Raw genomic sequence first — 21,704 nt, 5'->3', positions numbered from 1 at the left:
GCAGGGGAGTGAAGATGCTGTTCTCAGCACTGATTAAGTGTAACAAAGATAGTCCTTGACCACAGGGAAATGTCAGGCTTGTTAGGATAAGAGGGATGTGAAAGATAGAAAAAGCTGACAGAAAGAGGTATTGGATCAGATGGTAAGAGAAGATGGTGGTAATAGGAATAACATGTTATTAGAGAGCTGTAACTTTTCAGAACCAAAAGTGATGTTTGTGATTCTAATTTTCTTTTTTTTTTTTCATCTTTCTTCCTTATATAGGGAATTCCTCTAAAGAATTTGCTGGAAGAGGATACATGTGAATTTTCTGCATGAAGACTCTCAAATTGGATTACATAATAATATGCCTGTATCCTCTGACTCTGTTTGATCCTTAAAAATGATTAGGATTGTATATGAAATTTAACTCTTTTCTGATGAGTGGCCTAGACATGAGTTTACATCGGCAAATGGGCTCCGATCGGGACCTCCAGTCTTCTGCTTCCTCTGTGAGTTTGCCATCGGTTAAAAAGGCACCAAAGAAAAGAAGAATTTCATTGGGCTCACTTTTTCGGAGAAAAAAAGATACCAAACGCAAGTCTAGGGATTTAAATGGAGGTGTTGATGGAATTGCAAGTATTGAAAGTATTCATTCAGAAATGTGTACAGACAAGAACTCTATTTTCTCCACGTGTACCTCTTCTGATAATGGAACAACCTCCAGCAGCAAACCAAGCGGAGACTTCATGGAATGCCCCTTGTGCCTTTTGCGGCACTCCAAGGACAGGTTCCCGGAGATAATGACTTGTCACCATAGATCTTGTGTGGATTGCTTGCGTCAGTATCTCCGGATAGAGATCTCCGAGAGCAGAGTTAATATTAGCTGTCCAGAATGCTCAGAACGATTTAATCCCCATGATATCCGTTTGATATTAAATGATGACATCTTGATGGAAAAATATGAAGAGTTTATGCTGAGGCGGTGGCTGGTTGCGGATCCTGACTGTAGGTGGTGCCCAGCTCCAGACTGTGGGTACGTATTTTTCCCATATTTGCAAAAAAGCAACAGCCCGAATACATCACTTTCATAGCGTTATGCTTTTGAAAAGTTACTTGCTTTACTTTAGCGTGTCGTTGTGTGTTTTACAGGTAGGTATCAGGCAGAATTCTCTCTAAAAAAAAAAAAAAAGAAATACAAGAAATCAAAATAAATGAAAATCCAAGCCACAACCTGCCTTCCAAAATAAACCCCTTTCTTAAGGAGGTTTTTCTTATTTTCTGCACAGAGGGAGTTTCAGCAGTGTCAAGAAACTTTTGTTGGTAAATGGTTGCCATGTATCTACATCAGGCAAAAAAAATTTAGTGTTGCACTGCCAAGGCAATGGTGGAAAGCTCAAACTAAAGAGAATTGAAGATTTGGTGACTGTACTTTTAACTTATTTGTTAAAGCTCAGTGTGTATTTTGGCTTTTTAACTGTGAAAAATGATTTAAGCTTTTCTTTGAATTAAAAGGCCTCTCCTGCTAGAGATATCTTCCATCTTGAAGTGCTGTTGAGACAGCACTTGTTGCCTGTCAGCAGGATTCTGATGTGAGATAATTAGCTTGTTCCTGCTTATTATCTGAGGAACGTAGTGTTTTAACATTGCTTTAGTACTTAAACAGTTCTGAAACCATGCTGAATTCTGACATGAGTAGGCTCAGTACTACTGAGCAGCTCATCACGCTTTCCTGCTGCTGGTGTCTCATAATGCCATTCTTCAGCAAGCTGCTTTTTTAGAGATTGTTTGCATTACCATACTGCTTAAAGGTTATAGCCATGACTGCAGTCTGGATGTGCAGTACTCCCTAAAAACTCAGAGGATGACACCTGTGTTTCACAGCCTCACCGGTGAGCAATAAGTAGAATGAGGAAAAGGAAAAATGTTGGAAGAGAACAAGCAAGATAGGACTGACTGTTAGGTAGATGAAATATTCGAATTAATATTTAGGTGCTTAATGTTTAGGGCTTATTTCAAATGCAATTATAGTTTCATGCTTTAAATGAAGCAGAATTTTTGAGTCAAAAGCAGGGACTGGAGAGGTCGTAGTTTTGTATCTGGTCCAAAGTGGATGGTATTGCTCAGGTATAGTTTAAGGAGAGAAGGAAAAAAAAAAGAACAATGTACAGCTTGCTCTTAATATTTTTACGCTGCAAAAGAATACTAGAAAGTATTATTTGATAGGCAGAAGTATGCTTTGCTTGAGTTTCCCTGAGTTTTTGAGTTCTGGATAAGTCATTGTTACTCAAGGTAAGGGGAAGCATTTAAGAACTTTTAAACCATTTTCTATTAAACCATGTTTCATGGTTCAGGTAGTTTTTTAATAATTAAGTAGACTAAGGCAGGTTTGCTGAATGGGGACTTTTCACTTGGCCTGTTTTTTATGCTTCAATTTTCTTATCTGTTTTTAGAAAAAAATTGTCTTTCAATGGTCATAAACTGTGGTGATAATTGCTACAGGTAACACCATTATAAAAATAAAAAGTGAGTTTTCAGAGTGCAGTTAAAGTTCTGTGCAATTGTGTACGAGCACAGCAATGTATTAGTGCACAGCAAATATTTAAATCATTGCTCCAGAACTGCCTGCTGTATGCTCCTTACTGTGGGAGTGGAATCCTGTGCAAAACACAGTATATTGCCAGGCAGATAAACTCTGCCAGTGTCTATGTGTGAAAGGAACAAACTAGTACTGTATGGCCAACCTTATGTTGTACTTTCACTAACGTGACTTTTCATGATAGACTTCAAGTGGTACAGAAATGCTTCACCGTGACAAGTGAGTTTTGCTTTTAATGCACAGATAGTACCTTCTCACTGAACTCTCACTACTGGTTTAAAATAGGTTGAAGTTGGTTACAGGGGCGCTTCTCAGGAGGATCACTGTTTATGGTAGTCATCCTAAAGGAACGAGAGCTCATGCAATCATGTTTTGTCTTTTTCCCATCCTTCTGATTGTTTTGAAACCTTTAGAACTCTTAGATATGTTGGGCAGCAGGGTTTGAGCATTCAGCATAAGTTAATCTAAGAAGTTTGGGGGGAAAAAAGCATACTGGTTGAGCAAAAGAAAGACCACCAATAATGCCTTCAGCAGCAGTAATACCTGCATATGAATCCTAGTTACGGTTTTAAATTTGGCCTTCTGGCAGCCACCATAGCACTGTCTGGCAAGTCAGTGTGTGTGCCTAGCTGGGAGAAAGCACACACAGGGAGGTGGGGAGGAGGTTTGGGAATGGTATAGAAAGTAATAACAGGGATTTAATGTTTTGGTGGAGCACAGAGGGAGGATGGAGGAAGGAACAGTTTTTGAAATGTACTGGCAGAATGCATTAGGGTTGTGATGGTAGCTAACCTGATTTTAGCATGGATCAAGTATTTCATGAGGGAGCCAGATGGAATGCATTTACTAAATTTGCAATTAATTCCGAAGTAGAAGAGGTGTGATAACTTCAGAGAGTAACATTATTTCCTGAAATTGACCTTAAGATTAGAAATAAGTAGTGTAAAAAAAATCGGAAACTGCTGCAAAGTGCAGTATTTTGGTAGGAAAACTTTACTGCACAAATAGGTAAAAAATGGATGGTGTACAATAATGCTTCATCTCTTCCCAGCACTGATAAAACATCCTGTGTAATACTGTTTCAGTGTTTGGGCATCACATGAAGACAAAAATTCAGACCAGATGCAGAGCAAATAATTATAAAAACTTTAATCCCAGAGAGAAAATGAAGAAGAGGGAGAGGGGAGCTAGGCCAGACGGTTATAACATTGGGTTTTTTACATCACGGGTCCCTGTGCTCTCAGGAAAAAACAATGAATGAAACATTTTCAGCTGTCTTTCACTCTGTTTGGGGTAAAAAGCAAATCATAGACATGGGAAAATTTGAACCAAACAGATCTCAAAACAAAGTTAACTGCAGTATGAAGTGTATTCCTTCTGTCCCAGTGGAGAACTTTTCTTCCCAATATGAGAACTGTGGATTACTTTGGAGGCCAACCTTTGTTGCAGTAGTTACACCCTGGATGGGTTGCCTGGGAACTGTGGGGTCTCTGGGACTACACCATTCCAGTGCCAGAATGGTTCATCCTGCTGGCATCCCTGACTTTCTGACCCTGGGCTATTTCATCCTGGGATTTTGTTGTGAGCTCAAATGCATCCTGATCGTTGTTGTTACCTGAAACACTGTGAAAGTCTGGACCAGCTGTAACCTACCTGCAGTGGCTTGATAAGGGACACTGTCACGCAGGTGATCCTTTTCTGGTCAAGGAGCACAGATAAGGAAACCTCCTGAACTATTGCCCAGACTGATTTTTTTATATTCTGTTTTTTGTATCAGTTTTTCAATGTCATTTTAGCAAGCCTTATTGAATTAGTATTGCAAATGTGCTCTGTCTTCTGTTTGAATTATTTAATGGTTTTGCTCTGAGATTGTGTTGCTGGCATTATTAGAAGAGAGCAGCAATTCCTAGGTTTTCTAATCTTTGTCAAGCAAAAAGCAGATCAGGCAAAAGAGTACAAATTCTTCATCCCTCTTCTCAATATGCAACCTTTCTTCAACTAATTTTTCTTTGCCTCTGGTTTTTGTTCTACTGGTTATTACTTTGAATTTGGTTGGTTTACCCTTCTCTCAGCCTAACAAGAACTTCTGGCTTTCACATCTTCTGTAAAATGAATGCAAAATGTTGAAATTAAACCTGGAGTCTTGTACGGTTTGAACTGAGATTTGCTTTGGTCTGAGAGGTTACTTTCCAAAGGTGTGCCAATACATCAGTCCCAAATGGGGAATGCTTTCAGGGATGTGTCCATGCTTTATTAGCAATAGGAAGGAGGCAGGATATAAATTACACTTAGAGATTACAGTTAAGATTTTTTTTAATGTTAGCAAGCCTTCAGTATATCCCTGTGTATGTTGAAGAAGCATTTGAATCAGTCTCTTTGTGTACATGCAGAGCAATTATCTCTTCAGTTTGCAGAAAGTGGGGAAAATGGAGCTGATTAACTTGACAGCAATACAGAAGAGTCTAGCACTTACTGAAATTTCTACTTGGAAAGTAAGAAATATTTGAAAACAGACAAGCATGTATCTCACTTGTATCTGCATCATGTATAAGTGAAAGTTTGAAAGCTCCTATTTGCAGAACTTCTTGGGAGGAACCTCAAACATGCTGTTTTAAAACAACAATGAAAGGGATAAGATCTGCATTAACGTTACAGAGCTTCAGAACTAGCTACTCTAAAATAAAAACAGCTACATTTTCGAATAGACATGTAAGTGGGAATAATTTTTCAAGGATCATTACTGATAAAGAATATTTTGAAGTTATGGAACTGCTATAAAATGGACAGGGGCAAAAGTAAACAATTTAGTATTTTAAAATAAAAACAGACAGAAGTTTACGTCCTGCAGCACTTATAAATCTGTTGAAGTCTATTCAGGGTGAATAAAGCTATACATCTGTTTTCAGTGTTTGTAACAGTGGACTTAGTATATATTCTAAGGAAAGCTATTGCATAAAATCATTGAAAAATATTGCAATGGGTAGAAATTAAGGCACGGGTGTATATATGTGTATATGTGTTTGTATTTACTATTGATATGAACAATAATACACATTGTGTTTTTGTCAGGTGAACTTTGAAATGCAGATCTGATGAAGAAATTAATTTGTTGCTACAACTCTCATTGCATAGAACTATTCTTTTAGTACCTGATTATGAAGTAGTGTTACACAGTTTAGTAACTCTCAACATTTTTGGAGCTTTTTGCTCTGTAATATTATCAGAGTAAAGGTTGCAGTGAGGCCCTGAACTCCTACTGATTTTTGCATTTACTTTTTGAGATGTATTTTTAAAAATGCCCTAATTGTTGAGAAACCAAAATCCTTGTTTATAAAATACTTGGTTTGTTGTTTTGACATTTTAAAATCTAAAGAGTTAATGAACACCTTTTAAAATTAAATATTGGTGTTCATGGTAAAGGGCAACTGGTAAAATACTAAAATGTCTTGCAGTACCAAATCAGATGCCTTTACAGCAACAGGTTACGCTGCAGATCACTTAGTGGGGATCCTCCCACGCTATAGACGGGGTCAAGCTTAGACATTCCCATAGTAACAGGGACACTTTTGAAAGTGTCTGATTGCTTGAATACATTTTTGGGGGTTTATTGTCCTGCTCCTCTAATCTGTGATTTCTTTGTGACTGTAAACCTTACAGTATTGCATTCAGCCTTAAATACAGCACGTCTCAGTCCCGTGTGCAGTTAAGGTGAATGAGAGCAGTGTTGCAGCGATTATAGTATTTCTGTACAATTCTAATCTAATGCAATGACAATAGAGTTGTGAAAAGAGGTGATAAGGAACCAGTGCTGGCCACCTAATGTCAACTGCTGATGTCCAGTGCCTTTGTACCTGCTTCAGGTGCTCTGACAGCTGGCTCGTCAGCTTTGATCTATAGTTAGAACTGGATTTATTAACAAAATTCTCTTTTACCCCTCTCGATTGTTCAAGATACGCTGTGATCGCTTTCGGATGTGCCAGCTGTCCCAAGCTTACGTGTGGACGAGAAGGCTGTGGAACTGAGTTTTGCTACCACTGTAAGCAAATTTGGCATCCCAACCAGACCTGTGATGCTGCTCGCCAGGAGAGAGCTCAGAGCCTGCGCCTCAGAACAATTCGTTCTTCATCTATTAGTTACAGCCAGGAATCTGGAGCAGCAGGTATTTATGATTAGGGTATTGTGTCTGCAAAACATCTCTTGTACATTTCCACAATTAACCCTAAATAAGAAAAGAATGGAATAGTGGCATGGCAGATACTAGATGCTTCGTCTTTCAGAAACATAAAATAACGTTTCTAAATTTGAAATAAAATTTTAGGTGTTGTAATTTGAAGTACTCTGTGACCAGAACATCTGAGTGAAGTCTTAGAAGCTTGTCATAATTTTAAATTCTTACTTTGTAATTGAAGAACGTGAAATCAAATGAGCTTGCTGCAAGACATCCCTCATGTTTAGCATGTTGACTTTTTTAGTTGTATCACTTACACACTGGGAACACTTTTTTTTTTCCACTGTACATGAAACTTCCCAGGGCTGCTAATAATAAAAACTATTAAAAATAAAACTCAAATCCACTGAGTTTTCTGCTTTCAAAAAAGACTGCTTAACTCTGATGCCAACTCTGATGTTTGACATCTTTGTTAGTAGTAACTTCTGGTTTTCTAGGATATGTTCATCTTTCTTGTCTACCAGAAAGCAAACAGTTCCAACTCTTAAAGTTGAGCTTGTTTGTAATTCCCAAAAAAGAGGATAAACTATTCAGTGTAGTATTTTGCCCATCAAAAGTCCAGGTTGCTGTTAATAAGAACTGACTCTGAATTACACCAAACTCTGATTTATTTGGCAGCTTTTGTGGCTGCCTGAACAAACAAGGTAGATATTTGGGTTAAGAGTCTCTTTTGCGCCTTGTAGTTAGAGCTGTTGTTCTCCAATCCAGCCCTAGACCTGGGATTCTTTGTTTGTGCTGCCTTATTTTAACAAGGCATCCCATCTTACCCTAAAAATTGGCATCTTGCTCTAGTTTTTGAACAAATTTTAAAATAAACTAAAAAAATTAGCAGACCAGCTCCTTTCCTTCCCCTTTCAATCCCTCCCAGCCTGGCCAGTGTTAGGTCTACCATTCCTGTGCTGAAGAACTAGCTCGGTTTAGCTACTGCCCTGTAGGTTGTGCATCTGTTCCCATGTGGGAATAACTAGTGCCTCCTTTCAGCTCACTGTCCTTGTGCACTGGAGGTGATACTGGTGCTCTTTTCTGTTGGTTCTGCACCTCTTTGGGTATTCTTTGTCAAGTATAAGCATTCCTTTCCCTTTGTTCTACGTAGTAGCACAGAGGCCAGTAAACTAGGAGTTCTGCTTTAGGAGCTGCAAGGTATTTCGGCTGCCCTGCATAAACAGTTTGTCCCAAAGGGCAGATGCTAACCAGTAATGTGAAGGAATAAAGATCACAACTGTGGTGTGTCAGTATACAAGTATTTCACTGTTGCTCAATGACCCCTTGTTTGACAGAGCTGGTCACTTAACCTCATTTTTCCATATTTGACTTGGGAACGAGTTGAGCCTCCAGAGTTTTCTTCTTGCTACACTGTGTTTTTCCAGGGAGTAAGTACATATAAAGTAGGGCTGTGAAAAGGACTCAAGAGGAGGTTGGTGATACCAAAGAAGTACATTTATTGTGAATGAGGAGATGGATTTAAGATAAATTAACAGTGTGGAGACTGAATATTCAAGTATAAGATTCATAACAGCATGAAATGTAAAAGAAGATTATATTTAGAGACTGTATTATCAGTCCTGTGTTAACATACATATTTAATGTCTGAGTCTAATATATATTTCATTAAGCTTAGTAAAAGGCTTGAACAGAGAGTATGCATTAACTATTCCATTACTTGAATGTTGTCTAATACATCTTGAAATGTTTTCAGTAGTTTTACTCAGTCCAAGGTTTGCAAAAAGTAATAGATATCAAGTAATTGACAAATCAAGATTGGTAAGGCAACCTTACAAAAAACTTCTTCAGTTTTTCAGATAATGGTTCAACTGGTTTTCCTAAATATATGTCTGTATTTTTATTAAATCTGCCTGTCTAAAGAACTGATATGATCTTAATATTTTTTTAAACAGCTGATGACATAAAGCCATGCCCACGCTGTGCTGCTTATATAATAAAAATGAACGATGGGAGCTGCAATCATATGACTTGTGCCGTCTGTGGCTGTGAATTCTGTTGGCTATGTATGAAAGAGATCTCAGATTTACATTATTTAAGGTACATTTAAGAAAAAAAAATCTATGCGGTTGGTAATCTGTTTTCTAAACTACATAGAAGTAGATTCCTGAGTGGTGTAAGTCTGGGTTTCTTCTTCTCAGAGTAGAGAATCACAGTTGAAGTATCCATCTCAGAGGATTAAGTTAGTTTTCAATACATGTGTTAAAATTAATGTTGTTTTTTTTTTTAATTTTAAAATATTTTCTAAGTTTTATGCATGCAACAACTTCTTAGTACAAATTAAGTGTTTTAGATGAACACACCCACTGTTTTTGCTGATGTCTTAATACTGATACTTAACTCTGTCTTCATGGTAAGCTATACAAAAACTCTTGATTGTATAATTTACCTTTGAACCACAGATGGGTGTGTAGTAACATGCAGTGTGCCTCTCTTCACATTGAAAAATACGCTGTCAAGGCAAAAAAAAAATCTGAAGAATTTATAACTGGTGATTTGGTATCTGTATGATCTGTAACTTTAACCTAAGGACAATAATTTTATAACTAAGGTAATTTCTGTAACTGTTCAGTAGTATACAGCTATATTTATTTACAATTTCTTTACAGTTTTCTTCTTTCTATTAGTCCATCAGGTTGCACATTTTGGGGGAAGAAACCATGGAGCCGTAAGAAGAAAATTCTTTGGCAGCTAGGGACGCTTGTTGGAGCTCCTGTAGGAATTGCCTTAATAGCTGGCATTGCTATTCCTGCTATGATTATTGGAATTCCCGTGTATGTGGGACGTAAGGTAAAACATTCTGCAACTCCTTTAGGGTTTATCTTCTGCATTGTTTGACTTGAGTAATACTGTGTTCAAGATATTTGTGTCAGTTGTACAGGAAGGAAAAGCAGTGTTTTTAAGAACCCGGTTTCTCCTAAAACAAGCAGAGCAGAACACTGAACAATTTCCAGTTCTCTGTCTTGCCATCAAAGTTGATGCGTGCTTTTTCAAACTTGCCCTGTTTTTGGTCTCTGGGCTCCCTTGTGTCCCTTAGAATTAAATGATATTTAGAGGACAAGGAAGGCAAAAAGAAAATCCTTCTTATTTTTCTTAAAAGCAGATAGTTACCAGTATTTTAGTATAAACTTAAGTTAGTTTAGGTTTGTGTGTACACACATTTAAGCATTTGTACTCAGCAGCTTATTAATTGCCTTGGGCCAGTCCACCATATGGAGTAGTCTTCAGGGCTAGACAAGAATCTGTCTTCATTTTCCTGTTTGTGGGAATGAGCTAGAAATGATCATGTTTATCAGAAGTCAGTTGATAGATTTCCTCTTAAAAATATAATAGCTTTTACTGTTAAGAACATAACAAACTCCTGTATGTAACTAACTTAGGATAAAGTAGTAAGTTATCCAGATCTTTTGAAAATGGACTTTCTGAAATGATGGCTTGGAAGATGTGTTTTTCTGCTTTTATCAGCATGGATTCTCACAGTAACTAGAGAGACTCATGATTCTGCATTTATTGGGTAGGAAAGGCTGCTGGACAAAAGGTTAAGGGATGCAGCTTTTTCACGGTATTTTTCATCTTTTTTATTTCAAGTAAGCATTCCTGTCTTCTGCCACAATTGTCTTTTGACCCTTTTATTCTGTTATGGCCTAGTCCCATACAGTCATTGGAACCTTGTAGGTGAGAAGAGGGAGAAGTCAGCAGTTACCTGTTTGAAATTACTTTTGCTTGATTAGCTTTACTCCTTAGATTTTGGGATAGGTCGCTATCACTGAGCACCTTTCATGTAGTAATGGTAAAGTCTCAGAACATTAGTCTGTGAGGACAGCCTCTTGAGAACTTCTGTTGTACCTCACTGATTAATGAGGGTCATTTTTCCGTGGCCCCTGTCACATGTTCACTCTTTTCTTCAGAACATCTGATGATGGAGATCCCACAGGCCCTCCAAGCTTAATTTTCTTAGTAAAATTTATTTTGCCTTTTTAACATTAGTGTAGGAAGACAATTTACATTATATTCTTGCTGCCCTATCTTCAGCTGGTGTAAAAAATCCTTTTGCTTTGCAGTATGCCATTACATATTTAATGATGTTTTAAGTCCACTTTCATTCTTCTCTCTGAACAAAACTAGCACTTCCAGTTTTTCTTGGCAACTCTCAAGAAAACACACTGGTTTAGGCTTCTCATTCTCCTCTTCTGGATTTCCTTGGAGCTGTACCTACCACCTTTGTTTTTGTCTAGTTTGAATACAGCAGTGAAGCTGCAGCATTACTACTGTGGAGTTAAATGAAAGGGTGATCCTGTGACGTGAACTAATGGTTACCTCTTTCTCAACAACATGCTGTTTTCATTTTGTGTACTCTAAAACACACACCCTTTCCCACTGTACTGCTAATTTAGGCAATTGGCTTCTTCCTAAAGGTAGTCTTGAATTCATTACCATTCAGCTGCATCTTAGTAATTTCAGGCCATTTTTTCAACTTCTCAAGACTGGCATGAATTCATGGCATTTTTGCAACCTTGCCAGATTGTATTGACCTCAATTTCAACATGCACACATTCTTCTCCGTGCATCTTCTAGGTTAATGAAAATGTGCAATACTCTCGGATCCAGGGCGTATCTCTTGGAAAAAGTATGGATTGAAGAATTTCACTTTGCGTAGTAGAAGAACCTAGAGACTGTTCAGATGTTTTCTGTAGTTTCACATGAAGCTAATAGTAGCTATCTCTTGTCCATTTTTTCAGTCTGGACCATTATAACCTGGTTGAGTGTCATACAAGAATGTAAGAATTTCGTTAAAGTCCGTGCATGACAGTGCATGACATCTCTTTCTCCCCATCGCAAGGCCAAGTTGCCCTGTCACAGAAGAAAATTAAACCGACATGATTTCTACTTGAAAAAAAGCAGTGCGACCTCTTTATTTCCTGTCTTTGCTTTGATGTCTACAAGTTCCCAGCTTTCAGAAAATGAAAGTTCAGTTCACTGGTCTTTACTTCAGCTTCTTGCTTTACACCTTTTTAAGATTATCATTGCCATTTAACTTTTTCCAGTTTTCCTGGAATTTTTTTTCAGACATCATCTACGAATAATAGTTTTCAAAAATTGCTATTAGTGACTCTGAAATTGGGCCCGCTGAGATATTTTTCAGATCAGCTCATGTAAGTACGCTCTAACCTGCTGCATTTGTACAGATCTTACTTCTTTGCCACCAGTCATCTCGCTTACAGTTGATCTTCAGTGACAACTGAAGGGAAAAAAAATAGGAACATGTCTCCATTTTCATCTGCTGGCTGTCTTTCCTTTTTGTTAAACAGCAAATTGATCCAATTTGATCTTCCTCTTACTAGCACTGTACTTGTAGAATAATTTCTCCTGGACTTTGATGTCCCTTCCTTTTTTTCTCCTCTATTTTAACCTTTTTGATTTTGGCCTGACACCTTCATGCGGTTCTTTTATACCCATTCATAGTAATCTGACCCACTTTCTGTTGTCTTAATGCTGCTGCTGCTATGAAAGGAAGCTTCATGGTTCTTTTACATCACTGTCTGTCTGCTTCGTTGGAAGAATTTGTGCTTGTGCTTTGATAGTTACCTTCAGGAAGTGCTAGTGCTCTCTTATTATAGATATAAGTCTTGCAACCTAGCAGTTTTCTGTGTTAATTGAAACCTCTCTTCTGGTCTATTATTTTTGCTTGGTTATTCGTTTTTATTTACTCAATATTGAGAAGTTTCTTATTTCATAGTAATTTGTACCAGCATAACCTTCTGTTTTGATGTTTTCAATCAGTTTCTTCTCTGTAACCTCTTCCTTCCGTTCCTTTATGTTGCTTTTTGTAATTTCATGTTTAAGGAATCTAGTAGCCTTTAAGGATATCTCTGTTTGTTTTATGTATGCCTTCTGTTTTGGGAGTTAAAATTGTCCATAACAGTGAAATTCAGCACTTGAGATGATCCTGGCAATTGTTCAGAGCCCTGTGAAACTTGATTTTCCTGGGTTTGTAAATCTTACACACCCATACTGTGAGAGAATGTTTATGTTCAGTTTTTCCTTTTTAATCCATAGGCATGTTCCATATTCAAGTACTCCCTCACTCTGTGTTTCTCTCTGTATAAGGTACTTCAGAGCAAGTAAATGTGGTCTCTTTGCACGAAGCACAGTGCCTTCTCTGCCCTTTTGCTGGCCTGTCTTGCCTGAACAAATACTTTGTTTATTCCAAAGACAACTACCCTACCAAATCTCTAATTGGGATTATATTTTAGAAAACACAACATTCAGTAACATGGTAATTTAGAAAGCACAACATCCAGCTCATTTTTTGTCATTGTCTTCTTGGTACTCCCTTTTGTGTTCCTCCTTGGATGGAGTGAGGATTAGTTTAGCCTTATGACAGCCATTAAGATCTTGCTACTGTTGTTCCTTTGTAATTACATCTTAACTGAGAACTGCCACAAATAAAGTCCAGGTTCCTGAGAAACCCATGTTCCAGAGAGAGTAAATGAAATGCACAAAAAGTGGGAAATCTCTGTGAAACAGTGATCTTTGAAAGCCCCAAAAGGGATTTGTGGCAGATAACTCTGAGGCAGTCGCATTTCAGAGTTGTAGCAGACTTGAACCATCAGTAAGAGGTTTGGTTTGCAGATACCTCAGTAAACAGTAGCACAGCTAAGGCTCAGGTTTGCAAAAAACATCTCCTGACTCAACAACTGGAGCAACAGAATTCTTGCTCTCCCCTCCTTCCAGGTTGTTTGGTGAAGGCTGTCTCATGGCGCTGTTATGTCAACCTGTTCCATAGATCTTGTATTTTGTGAGTTTCACTCTGTGTTGTTCAGGGAAAGATGACTGGGAATAAGAAGTGTCAACTTGATCAGATGTGTCAATTTGTTTATCCTTAAAGTTTGTCTACTTTTCCCTGCCGTGCAAGCTGGAGTAATGATTGAACAAACAAAGCCGTTCAATGATTTAGCTCTTCAAAGTTGAGGCTGAAAGTAAATGCTTAGTTGCTGGATGGGAGGACTTCTAAGTAGTTGCCTAAAATTAAGATACGTATAAATTTTATATTCTTTGAGATGAGAAATAAATCATGACATAGAATGGGATTTCTCTAGAAGAGAGCAGGGTAGAAATTCCTAATGATGTCAGTTCTCTCATTCTTGCAGCAATGTATTATTAATGATATAATACTCTGAAAACCCTTTCTTTTCTCCTTCCAAGATTCACAATCGATATGAAGGCAAAGACATCTCAAAGCACAAGCGAAACTTGGCTATAGCGGGTGGTGTAACCTTATCTGTGATTGTTTCTCCAGTTGTAGCTGCAGTAACTGTAGGTAAGCAAATACTAATATTTTGTCTTGGTAGCACCTTGCAAAAAGAAGCACACATGAATAACACAGCTGAGATAAGTGTTGTAGTTTCCTTTTATAGGTGAAGGAACTGAGACAAGGAGGAGTCTGAGGTTATATATTTATTGGGGCAGAATGAAGAATACAGTACTTGATTTTAATGCAGTATTTCCTGAAGAATTAAAAGTCATTTTTATCTTGCAAATTGAAGTTTTCACATTGTCTTGTCTGGCTTTTAAGACTGAAGTGTTTAAAGGTTTTTTTAAATGACCAAGAAAAAAACCTCTTTCCACAGTCTGTTTGTATTTTAGTAACTTCACATCCAACTTTTCTCAATGCAGAACAACAGTGTGGTGTCTCTTGCAGTCAGTGTTACAGTAGTTGAAAAATTATTTGTTTTGCTGTGGAAGTCAGTTTGAGTTGTTATCACGTTCTTTCTCATGGCAGCTGTTGAGGGTAGCATTTGAGGAAGATCTGGCTGCACCTTACAAAATACTTGTTTTACCTTCCCAAGTAATTTCAAGACCACTGTAAACCCAGATTTTTTTGGAAGGAGTGGACTTGCCAGGTATTTCCTTGCTTCTCCTCTGCTGCAGCACAGGCATCTTCACAGTTGCACGTTAAGCTGGTGTCGATAACTGATTCATACTAAGACACACCACTTAGTTTTAAGCTGGATCAGTCCCCTGAACAGGTGGTTGTGTCTGCAGTGTTCCCCCTTGTGCCAGAAGCAATGCTCAGAAAGGAATGAGTAACCTCAGGAAGGCAGGGCTGATTTTAGCAAGTGCTGGTCCAAACTGGCCCCAAAGCCATTGCTTTAAACAGCTTAGGCTGTTTGCACGGACCCCCGTGCAAATGGGGATATGCCGGTCATAAAACTGGCTCTGGTGTTCTTCTGTAGCTGTGGTGTCAGATCCCTGCTAAACAGGTAGTGGGGCAGGGAGTCTCATAGTTTTGTTTATAGATCTGCTTTATCTCGTTCTGTGGCTTTTCAGGGAAAGCAGTTGGGTTTTGTTTTGTGGAGTTTTGCTCTTGCCCCATTGCTGTTAACACATGGCCTCCAGTCTCAGGGCATTATATGCTTCCAAAATAATGACCAGGATTCCAGGATTTCCTCCTGGAATACTGAGAAATTTCTAGTGAAGGGGACTTCCTGTAATTGGAACCTTTATTTTAGATTAGACTGAGGAGCCTTTCTATTGGGTGTGCTTCTGTCCATTTTCAGAATGTGCCAGCTTGCCATTTTTCAGTTTGCCCTTTTTTCTATCTTCTGTGTACTTCCATCAGCAAAGCCTTAGAATTATTTAATTCATATGCTAAACGAGTAACTTCCACAGTCCACTAGAAGCAGTGGAATGGGAGTGTGTGTGTGTGTGTGTGTGTGTGTGTGTGTGTGTGTGTATCTATGTGGGCTTTAGCCCACAGTTCCTTTCACTGGTGTCCCTTAACTCTGCCACCCTGCTCCACAGAATTGTTTACTTTTAAGAAAAACTTATATTGAAGGATCCTAGAGTAATAATAATGCTAAGTCCTAATAAATTGATAGCAAAGCCCTTTCTGCCTTCATTGGATGCAAAATGAAGCCCCTTATTAAATTAGTAGAGGTACTAACATTTTTAGTTGAATTACATTTGAAATAGAGCTCTGCTATTCCTGCCTCTCAGGTGAAACATGATTACAGTCCCCAATGGAGCTTTTATGAACCTTTAAATACTCTGATTTTGTTTGTTAAAGATGGTATGGACATACTGGAAGTATTAATTTATCAATCATTAAGGTTCCTTTCCTATCAGTGCTGGCAGAGGATGTTCTGCCTGCTGAAAGGACTTTCCTGTCAATTTCTCCGTAGTGATTTACCAATATTTCTTAATTTTACTTCCTCCTGGTGTCTTTCAAGTGTGAAATATTAAGTCATCATAGGAAATGAAATTGCCTTTATGAAAGGCTCTAAAATATAAGCCACATTTAATGAAAGACTGTACTTTCCTCTGTAGGTATTGGTGTTCCTATTATGCTGGCTTACGTGTACGGAGTTGTTCCAATTTCCCTCTGCCGAAGTGGGGGCTGTGGTGTGTCAGCTGGCAATGGAAAAGGTGTCAGGATAGAATTTGATGATGAAAATGATATAAATGTTGGTGGAACAAATGCAGCTGTAGGTAAGTAAATTCAGTGTTCCATTTTCTGTAAATGTGGGCTTCGTGATTTGTGTTTGCTGCCTTAGGTACTAAAGCAGTTATTTGCAGTTGGGACTGCTTCTGCTCATTGCTGAAAAGAGCACCTCTCAGGTCATGATAGCTTCTCTGTCATATTGGGCTAGGCTGTAATACGAGCATTAAAGCTTTTCTTGCCCATTTTAATCAAAACCAGACTCAGGTTTTTTCCATATGTAAAAGTTTTAAGATAGCATTAATGTTGCTCATTCAGAATTCTGTTTTGTGGACTCGTTTTCATAATAGGACAAACTAAGTGCTGATCTGATGCTTTAATTTTTTAATTACATGGCACTAGCCTTTGTGATGAGGTTCCTGTGTATCCCTTTACTCCATGTTACCTGTCCTATCTGTAGTTAATTTCTTGGTATTTTAAGTATGTGATGTCAGGCATAACCATTACAGCAGCTCCAAGAGAGGTGTCTCTTTAATTATTTATGGTTGTTTGTGGGGTTTGGTTTTATTTTCCCCGGAGTTCTCCTTTTGTGACAGTATGTTTTACAAATCCTTCTTCTCAGCATAATTTCAGGAACAGTTTCCATGGTCGCATTCTAGAAACAACCAAGTGCTACTTCCATAACTGACGAGCCGTCTTTGTTTCTGTCTAGATACCACTTCCGTGGCAGAGGCACGACACAACCCCAGCATAGGAGAAGGAAGCGTTGGGGGGCTGACTGGCAGCCTGAGTGCAAGTGGGAGCCACATGGATAGGATAGGAGCCATCCGGGACAACCTCAGCGAAACGGCGAGCACCATGGCCCTGGCTGGGGCCAGCATCACAGGGAGCCTCTCGGGGAGTGCAATGGTCAACTGCTTTAACAGGTGAGACGTGACCTTCTTACACTGTCCTGCTCTACGTGGAGGCAGAGGAAGTGGTACTGCTGGGTTTTCTGATTTTTGTTTTTTGAAACTGGTTCCTGTTAGAAGGAACTGTCTCTGGGAGACAAACAGTTAATACCTGACAAACTCACTTGATTTTCAAGAGATCCTGCCTGACCACAATCCTCAGAGAAAAGCTTGAATTTTGTTCAGGGTGAGTGGGGCCTGAGATCTTGTTTCCTGCTTCCCAGGAGAGCTTCACAGGAGTCGGAGGGAGGCACCTCATGTCTTATGCAGTTGTGTTCGAAGGTGCATCTCTCCCCAAGTCAGAACGGCTGACTTGTTCAGTGGTCTGCAAGTACCAAGCTCTGTTCTGTTGCCTTCAGAACACCTGGATGTAGTGTGGTTTCCAGATGGACTTCAGGCAGGAGGAGAGGCAGCTGAGCACCTGGCCTTGCCAAGGTGGCAGCTTCTTGTCATTTAATGCTCAACGCCTCCTTGAATTTGGACCTTTCTGCTTGTTGACTCCTCTGCACCCTGAAGAGAAAGGAACTGTCTAGAAAAGGTTGTTAATGTGTAGGGGTCAGGGTGGAATTTGCTCCTTAAATCAGGTGCCAACTGCTCATTTTCAGTAATTTGGCAGTCCAGTCTATATAGAGTGAAGGATTGTATCAAGAGTTCCCCTATGCTGGGGCGCGTTTCAAGCTGTGACTGCTGAGTGAGGTGTACATACCCTCCTCTTTAAAGAGATGGAGTGGAAAACAAAACAAAAAAACCCCACTTCTGTTTTACTGTTAGAACAAAGATAAACAAGACGTTTTGAAAAAAGCTTGTAATTTGCTTTCTGGCTTATCTGCTCAGCCCAGTTTAAGATTGCTGAGGTTTCTATTATTCCTGTTGCAGTTGATAGCAATACAAAAAAAGCAGAGTTCAGAACACTGTTCTCTGCATGTTACTTGATTAGTAATAATTTTGCAGCAGTGGAAACATGGGGAACCATCATGTCTTGAACTTATGTACCCTTCTGATTGGGTTTTCCATTTTTGAAGTATAGTGCACTGTCTGTAGAAGAACTGTACCTAAACCTGGAAGTTGTCCACATAAATCTCAGGAGGGAAAGAATCCAGAACCCTTGATTAAAATACAACATTTTGCTTTGTTGGGAAATAAATCTGGGTTTGTTTGTTTGTTTTTAATCAAAATAATAGTAATTTTTGACAGTGGGAAGAGAGAACCTGTTTCATAGATTATGTACATCTGTACTGGAGTAACTCATGAACTTTACTTGTTACTGACCTATTATTTACTTATTTCAGTCTGCAAGATGACACTAGTTTTCAGCTACTGTGCTTTAACTGTTGTGGCAGTCTGTGCAACTCTCTCTCTTTCTCTCAAAGACTGGAAGTACAAGCAGATGTGCAGAAAGAACGATACAGTTTGAGTGGAGAATCTGGCACAGTTAGCTTGGGAACAGTTAGTGACAATGCCAGTACCAAAGCAATGGCAGGATCCATTCTGAACTCCTACATCCCTTTGGACAGGTAAGAGAAATGTGGTGAAAATAGAATATTAATAAGCCTGGCTTATTAGAGGATATTCTAAGCATGCCTCAGCTGTTCTACTTTAATGATTACACTTTGAAACTGCAAATTTTGTTACAAATGGAATTAATGTGAGTGCTTACATTTTGCCAAGGTTATTTCTGAAGCACCATCACTGTAGCTCAATTAAGCGTCTGATCTTTCAGACTTCATATTTTCCTTTGGGCTGTTTAATTGGTTAAACATTTCTCTAACACAAAATACATCTCTCCCTTTTTGCCGCGTATGTTGAAAAGCTTCAGGAGTTTGTTTTGCCGTGTTAGCTGGCTTAGATGACCACTTACACTCGTGGGTTCTTTCTTGTTGTAGGGAAGGCAACAGCCTGGAAGTGCAGGTGGATATCGAGTCCAAGCCAGCCAAGTTCCGGCACCACAGCGGGAGCAGCAGCGTGGAGGACGGGAGCGCTGCCGGGCGCGGCACCGCCGGCTGCTCCTCCGCCGGCCCGCAGGAGGGCAAGTCCGGCGCCGCCAAGTGGTCCAAGGACAACACGGCGGGGAAAAAGTGCAAAGGTAAACTGAGAAAGAAGAGCAGCATGAAGATTAATGAGACGAGAGAGGACATGGATGCTCAGCTGTTGGAACAGCAAAGCACAAACTCCAGTGAATTTGACTCTCCCTCTCTCAGCGATAGTATTCCATCTGTAGCAGATTCGCACTCCAGTCATTTCTCTGAGTTCAGTTGCTCAGATATGGAAAGTATGAAAACTTCCTGTAGCCATGGTTCCAGCGACTATCACACTCGCTTTACCACAGTCAGTGTTCTCCCTGAGGTGGAAAATGATCGCTTGGAAAACTCTCCACAGCCAAGTGGAATCCCTGTGCCTGTTCCAACAGCCCCAAGCACTGATGTTCCACAGCTGAGTTACATTGCTGAGGAAAGCATTAATAATGGATCTTCGACAGATGTAGATTTAGGTGTTGGTGAAGCACTGAAAGAAACAAACAACAACCATTCACAGCATGCTGTGGAATTAAGCACTGCTATTCAGACTGAAATTTAAGTCTATAAGTGCTGCAAAAATCTTTGCCACTAAAGACCCCTGTCTGAAAGCTGATTGAATTACATGCGGCTTCCGTAAGTTTCAGGTGACCAGCAGAAGCAAGGTTTTGATACAACTGCATTTTCTATATACTTGTCTGATAAGGCAAAATACTTCATATGGATCTTCAACCTGTGTGAAGAGACGTACAGGCTTTAACCAAGTGCATTACAGCAGTACAAATACGTCCATGTTTTGTATTTTTGCCACAACTTTGCTTGAAAGCATATACTTGGTGTATTTAGAGAAAAAATGGTAAATCCTTAATATGTTAAATGCTGAAATGAATAATATGTCCTGCACTGTTCACTTGGAAAATAAGGGGTTTGGGATAAAATGGTGTTAGCTGAGCATTAGTGACTTAAAACCACTCTTGTGTGAACTCTTAAATTTAGGGGAAATAAAGACCTGCATAGACCTATACAAACATACTTCAACAGTGAATATTTGGAATGATAATTTTGTTTCTTAACTGGACACACCATATTTAGAGTGCATGTAGAATGAACTGCATATCTACAGATGGATGTAGCCCGTGTCAGAAGTGTTTGTATGTGTGTACACTTTGAGCAGGGTTTGGCATTTTACATAATTTCAGAACAAAAGAAATTGGTTCTTCATATATGGTGGAATGGAGATGTTACCTGGGAAGATCAGTGGGGTTACCTATTCATTAATGCAGCCAATCATGCAGCAGGTAAGGCTACTATATAGTGTATAAAAACTGTAAAATAACAATGCAGTTATTTATAAACACTGTAGAAAAGCAGATGCAGTCACCTTCCGTTAGGGGGAAAATCGGTGCCCCATCAATTCTTGGTGCCTTTGGAAAAGACTGGGTTTGAAGTGCCTGGTCGTTTGAGGATTTTACTGTAATGTTTTCCAGAATGTCCTCTTTGGCCACCTTGGATCACAAAAGAAAATTCTAGTGAATAAAATGACTGTGGTAGATATAATAGAGTTATTGGCCTACCAAAGACTCACTCAGGCTTTAGTGGACGTGACATCTCTTTGCAAGACATGCCTGTCTTCAGTCCCAGAATCTAAGTGCAGTGCAATGACTGCCCAAGTGCAAAGATGGGTTCCAAATATGCTGGCTTTTTTTTTTTTTTTTCTTTCGCATATGGAAGATATACAGCTGAACACAAGCTGAAGTTGGCCAAAGCGCCTGTACTGTTAACAGTTTTTTGCTAAGTAATTCAGTAAAATGAAAAAAAAAAATGTTGAATCTCATAACGGTTAACAATGTTCTGTCTTGTGTTTCATGTATTGCCATTATGGTGCTACTGGAAGTTTGGTTGGATAAAAAGAAAATGCCATGAGCTGCAGTCCTCTTCCATGACTTATCCTCACCAGTTTCAGTAATAGGCTTATAACACTAGTGCCAGTTATGTTATTTGGTAATGCTTGTTACAGTATTTGTATATTTGCAATTCAGTTTTGCTCAGTAATATGCGTGTAAACTGCATATCTGAAATAAATGTCTCAATACTGACTTCTAGTGGTCTGTCATTTAGTGTGCTGATCAGCCTTACGAAAATGTGCATGTTCCCAACAGGAGCTTTTCTTCCTGCAAGATGCTGACTGCTCTCATCTCTTGTTGCCTTTAAACGTTTTTTATTAGGTGTGCTTTGAAAGTTGAATGCTCTGATACTTGGAAATGTAAGATCTAAAGTCAGCTGCATTTTGTACAAGACTTCAACCTCATTGCTCTTCTCTAAGATGAAAAGAAATCTGATCTGCCTCTCTGGCAGGCAGGACAGTAAATGGTTTTCTGAGAGGGATGCGGCTCTGGCATGAGCCTATTGCTCTTCAAACAAAACTGCATCATCTTGGCACAAGTCAGATCAGATTGCTGAGCTAAACCCAAACTCTCTCTGTCTGAAGTGATGC

General features: G+C 39.1%; 1 protein-coding gene across 2 annotated transcripts; it reads left to right on the top strand.

Annotated features, from left to right (window-relative positions):
- The first annotated feature begins 264 nt into the window (after nt 1-264).
- Nucleotides 265-21,306, top strand: RNF19A (ring finger protein 19A, RBR E3 ubiquitin protein ligase). Of its 2 annotated transcripts, none has more exons than XM_027903104.1 (9): nt 265-1,015; nt 6,529-6,737; nt 8,702-8,846; nt 9,434-9,596; nt 14,013-14,127; nt 16,137-16,298; nt 16,961-17,174; nt 18,569-18,712; nt 19,082-21,306. In XM_027903104.1, exons 1-9 carry the CDS (start codon nt 399-401, stop codon nt 19,770-19,772), a joined length of 2,460 nt encoding a protein of 819 aa, XP_027758905.1. In that variant the 5' UTR covers nt 265-398; the 3' UTR covers nt 19,773-21,306. The 2 variants fall into 2 exon arrangements, with proteins under 2 accessions (XP_027758905.1, XP_027758904.1); XM_027903103.1 differs by having other exon boundaries at nt 18,488-18,712.
- Nucleotides 21,307-21,704: the final 398 nt, after the last annotated feature.

The sequence above is a fragment of the Empidonax traillii genome, unplaced genomic scaffold (genome assembly GCF_003031625.1).
Source record: "Empidonax traillii isolate 1590-97213 ecotype Southwest subspecies unplaced genomic scaffold, ASM303162v1 scaffold933:size234345, whole genome shotgun sequence".
Taxonomy (NCBI): Eukaryota; Metazoa; Chordata; class Aves; order Passeriformes; family Tyrannidae; genus Empidonax; species Empidonax traillii.
Note: the sequence above shows the minus strand (reverse complement) of the source record. Positions and strands in the feature narration are given on the sequence as shown.

Coding starts and splice junctions, on each gene's coding strand:
- RNF19A (XM_027903103.1), top strand. CDS start 399: ATGAAATTTAACTCTTTTCTGATGAGTGGCCTAGACATGAGTTTACAT. Junction 14,128..16,136: donor TGTAGCTGCAGTAACTGTAG/GTAAGCAAATAC, acceptor TTTCCTCTGTAG/GTATTGGTGTTCCTATTATG. Junction 18,713..19,081: donor TCCTACATCCCTTTGGACAG/GTAAGAGAAATG, acceptor TTCTTGTTGTAG/GGAAGGCAACAGCCTGGAAG.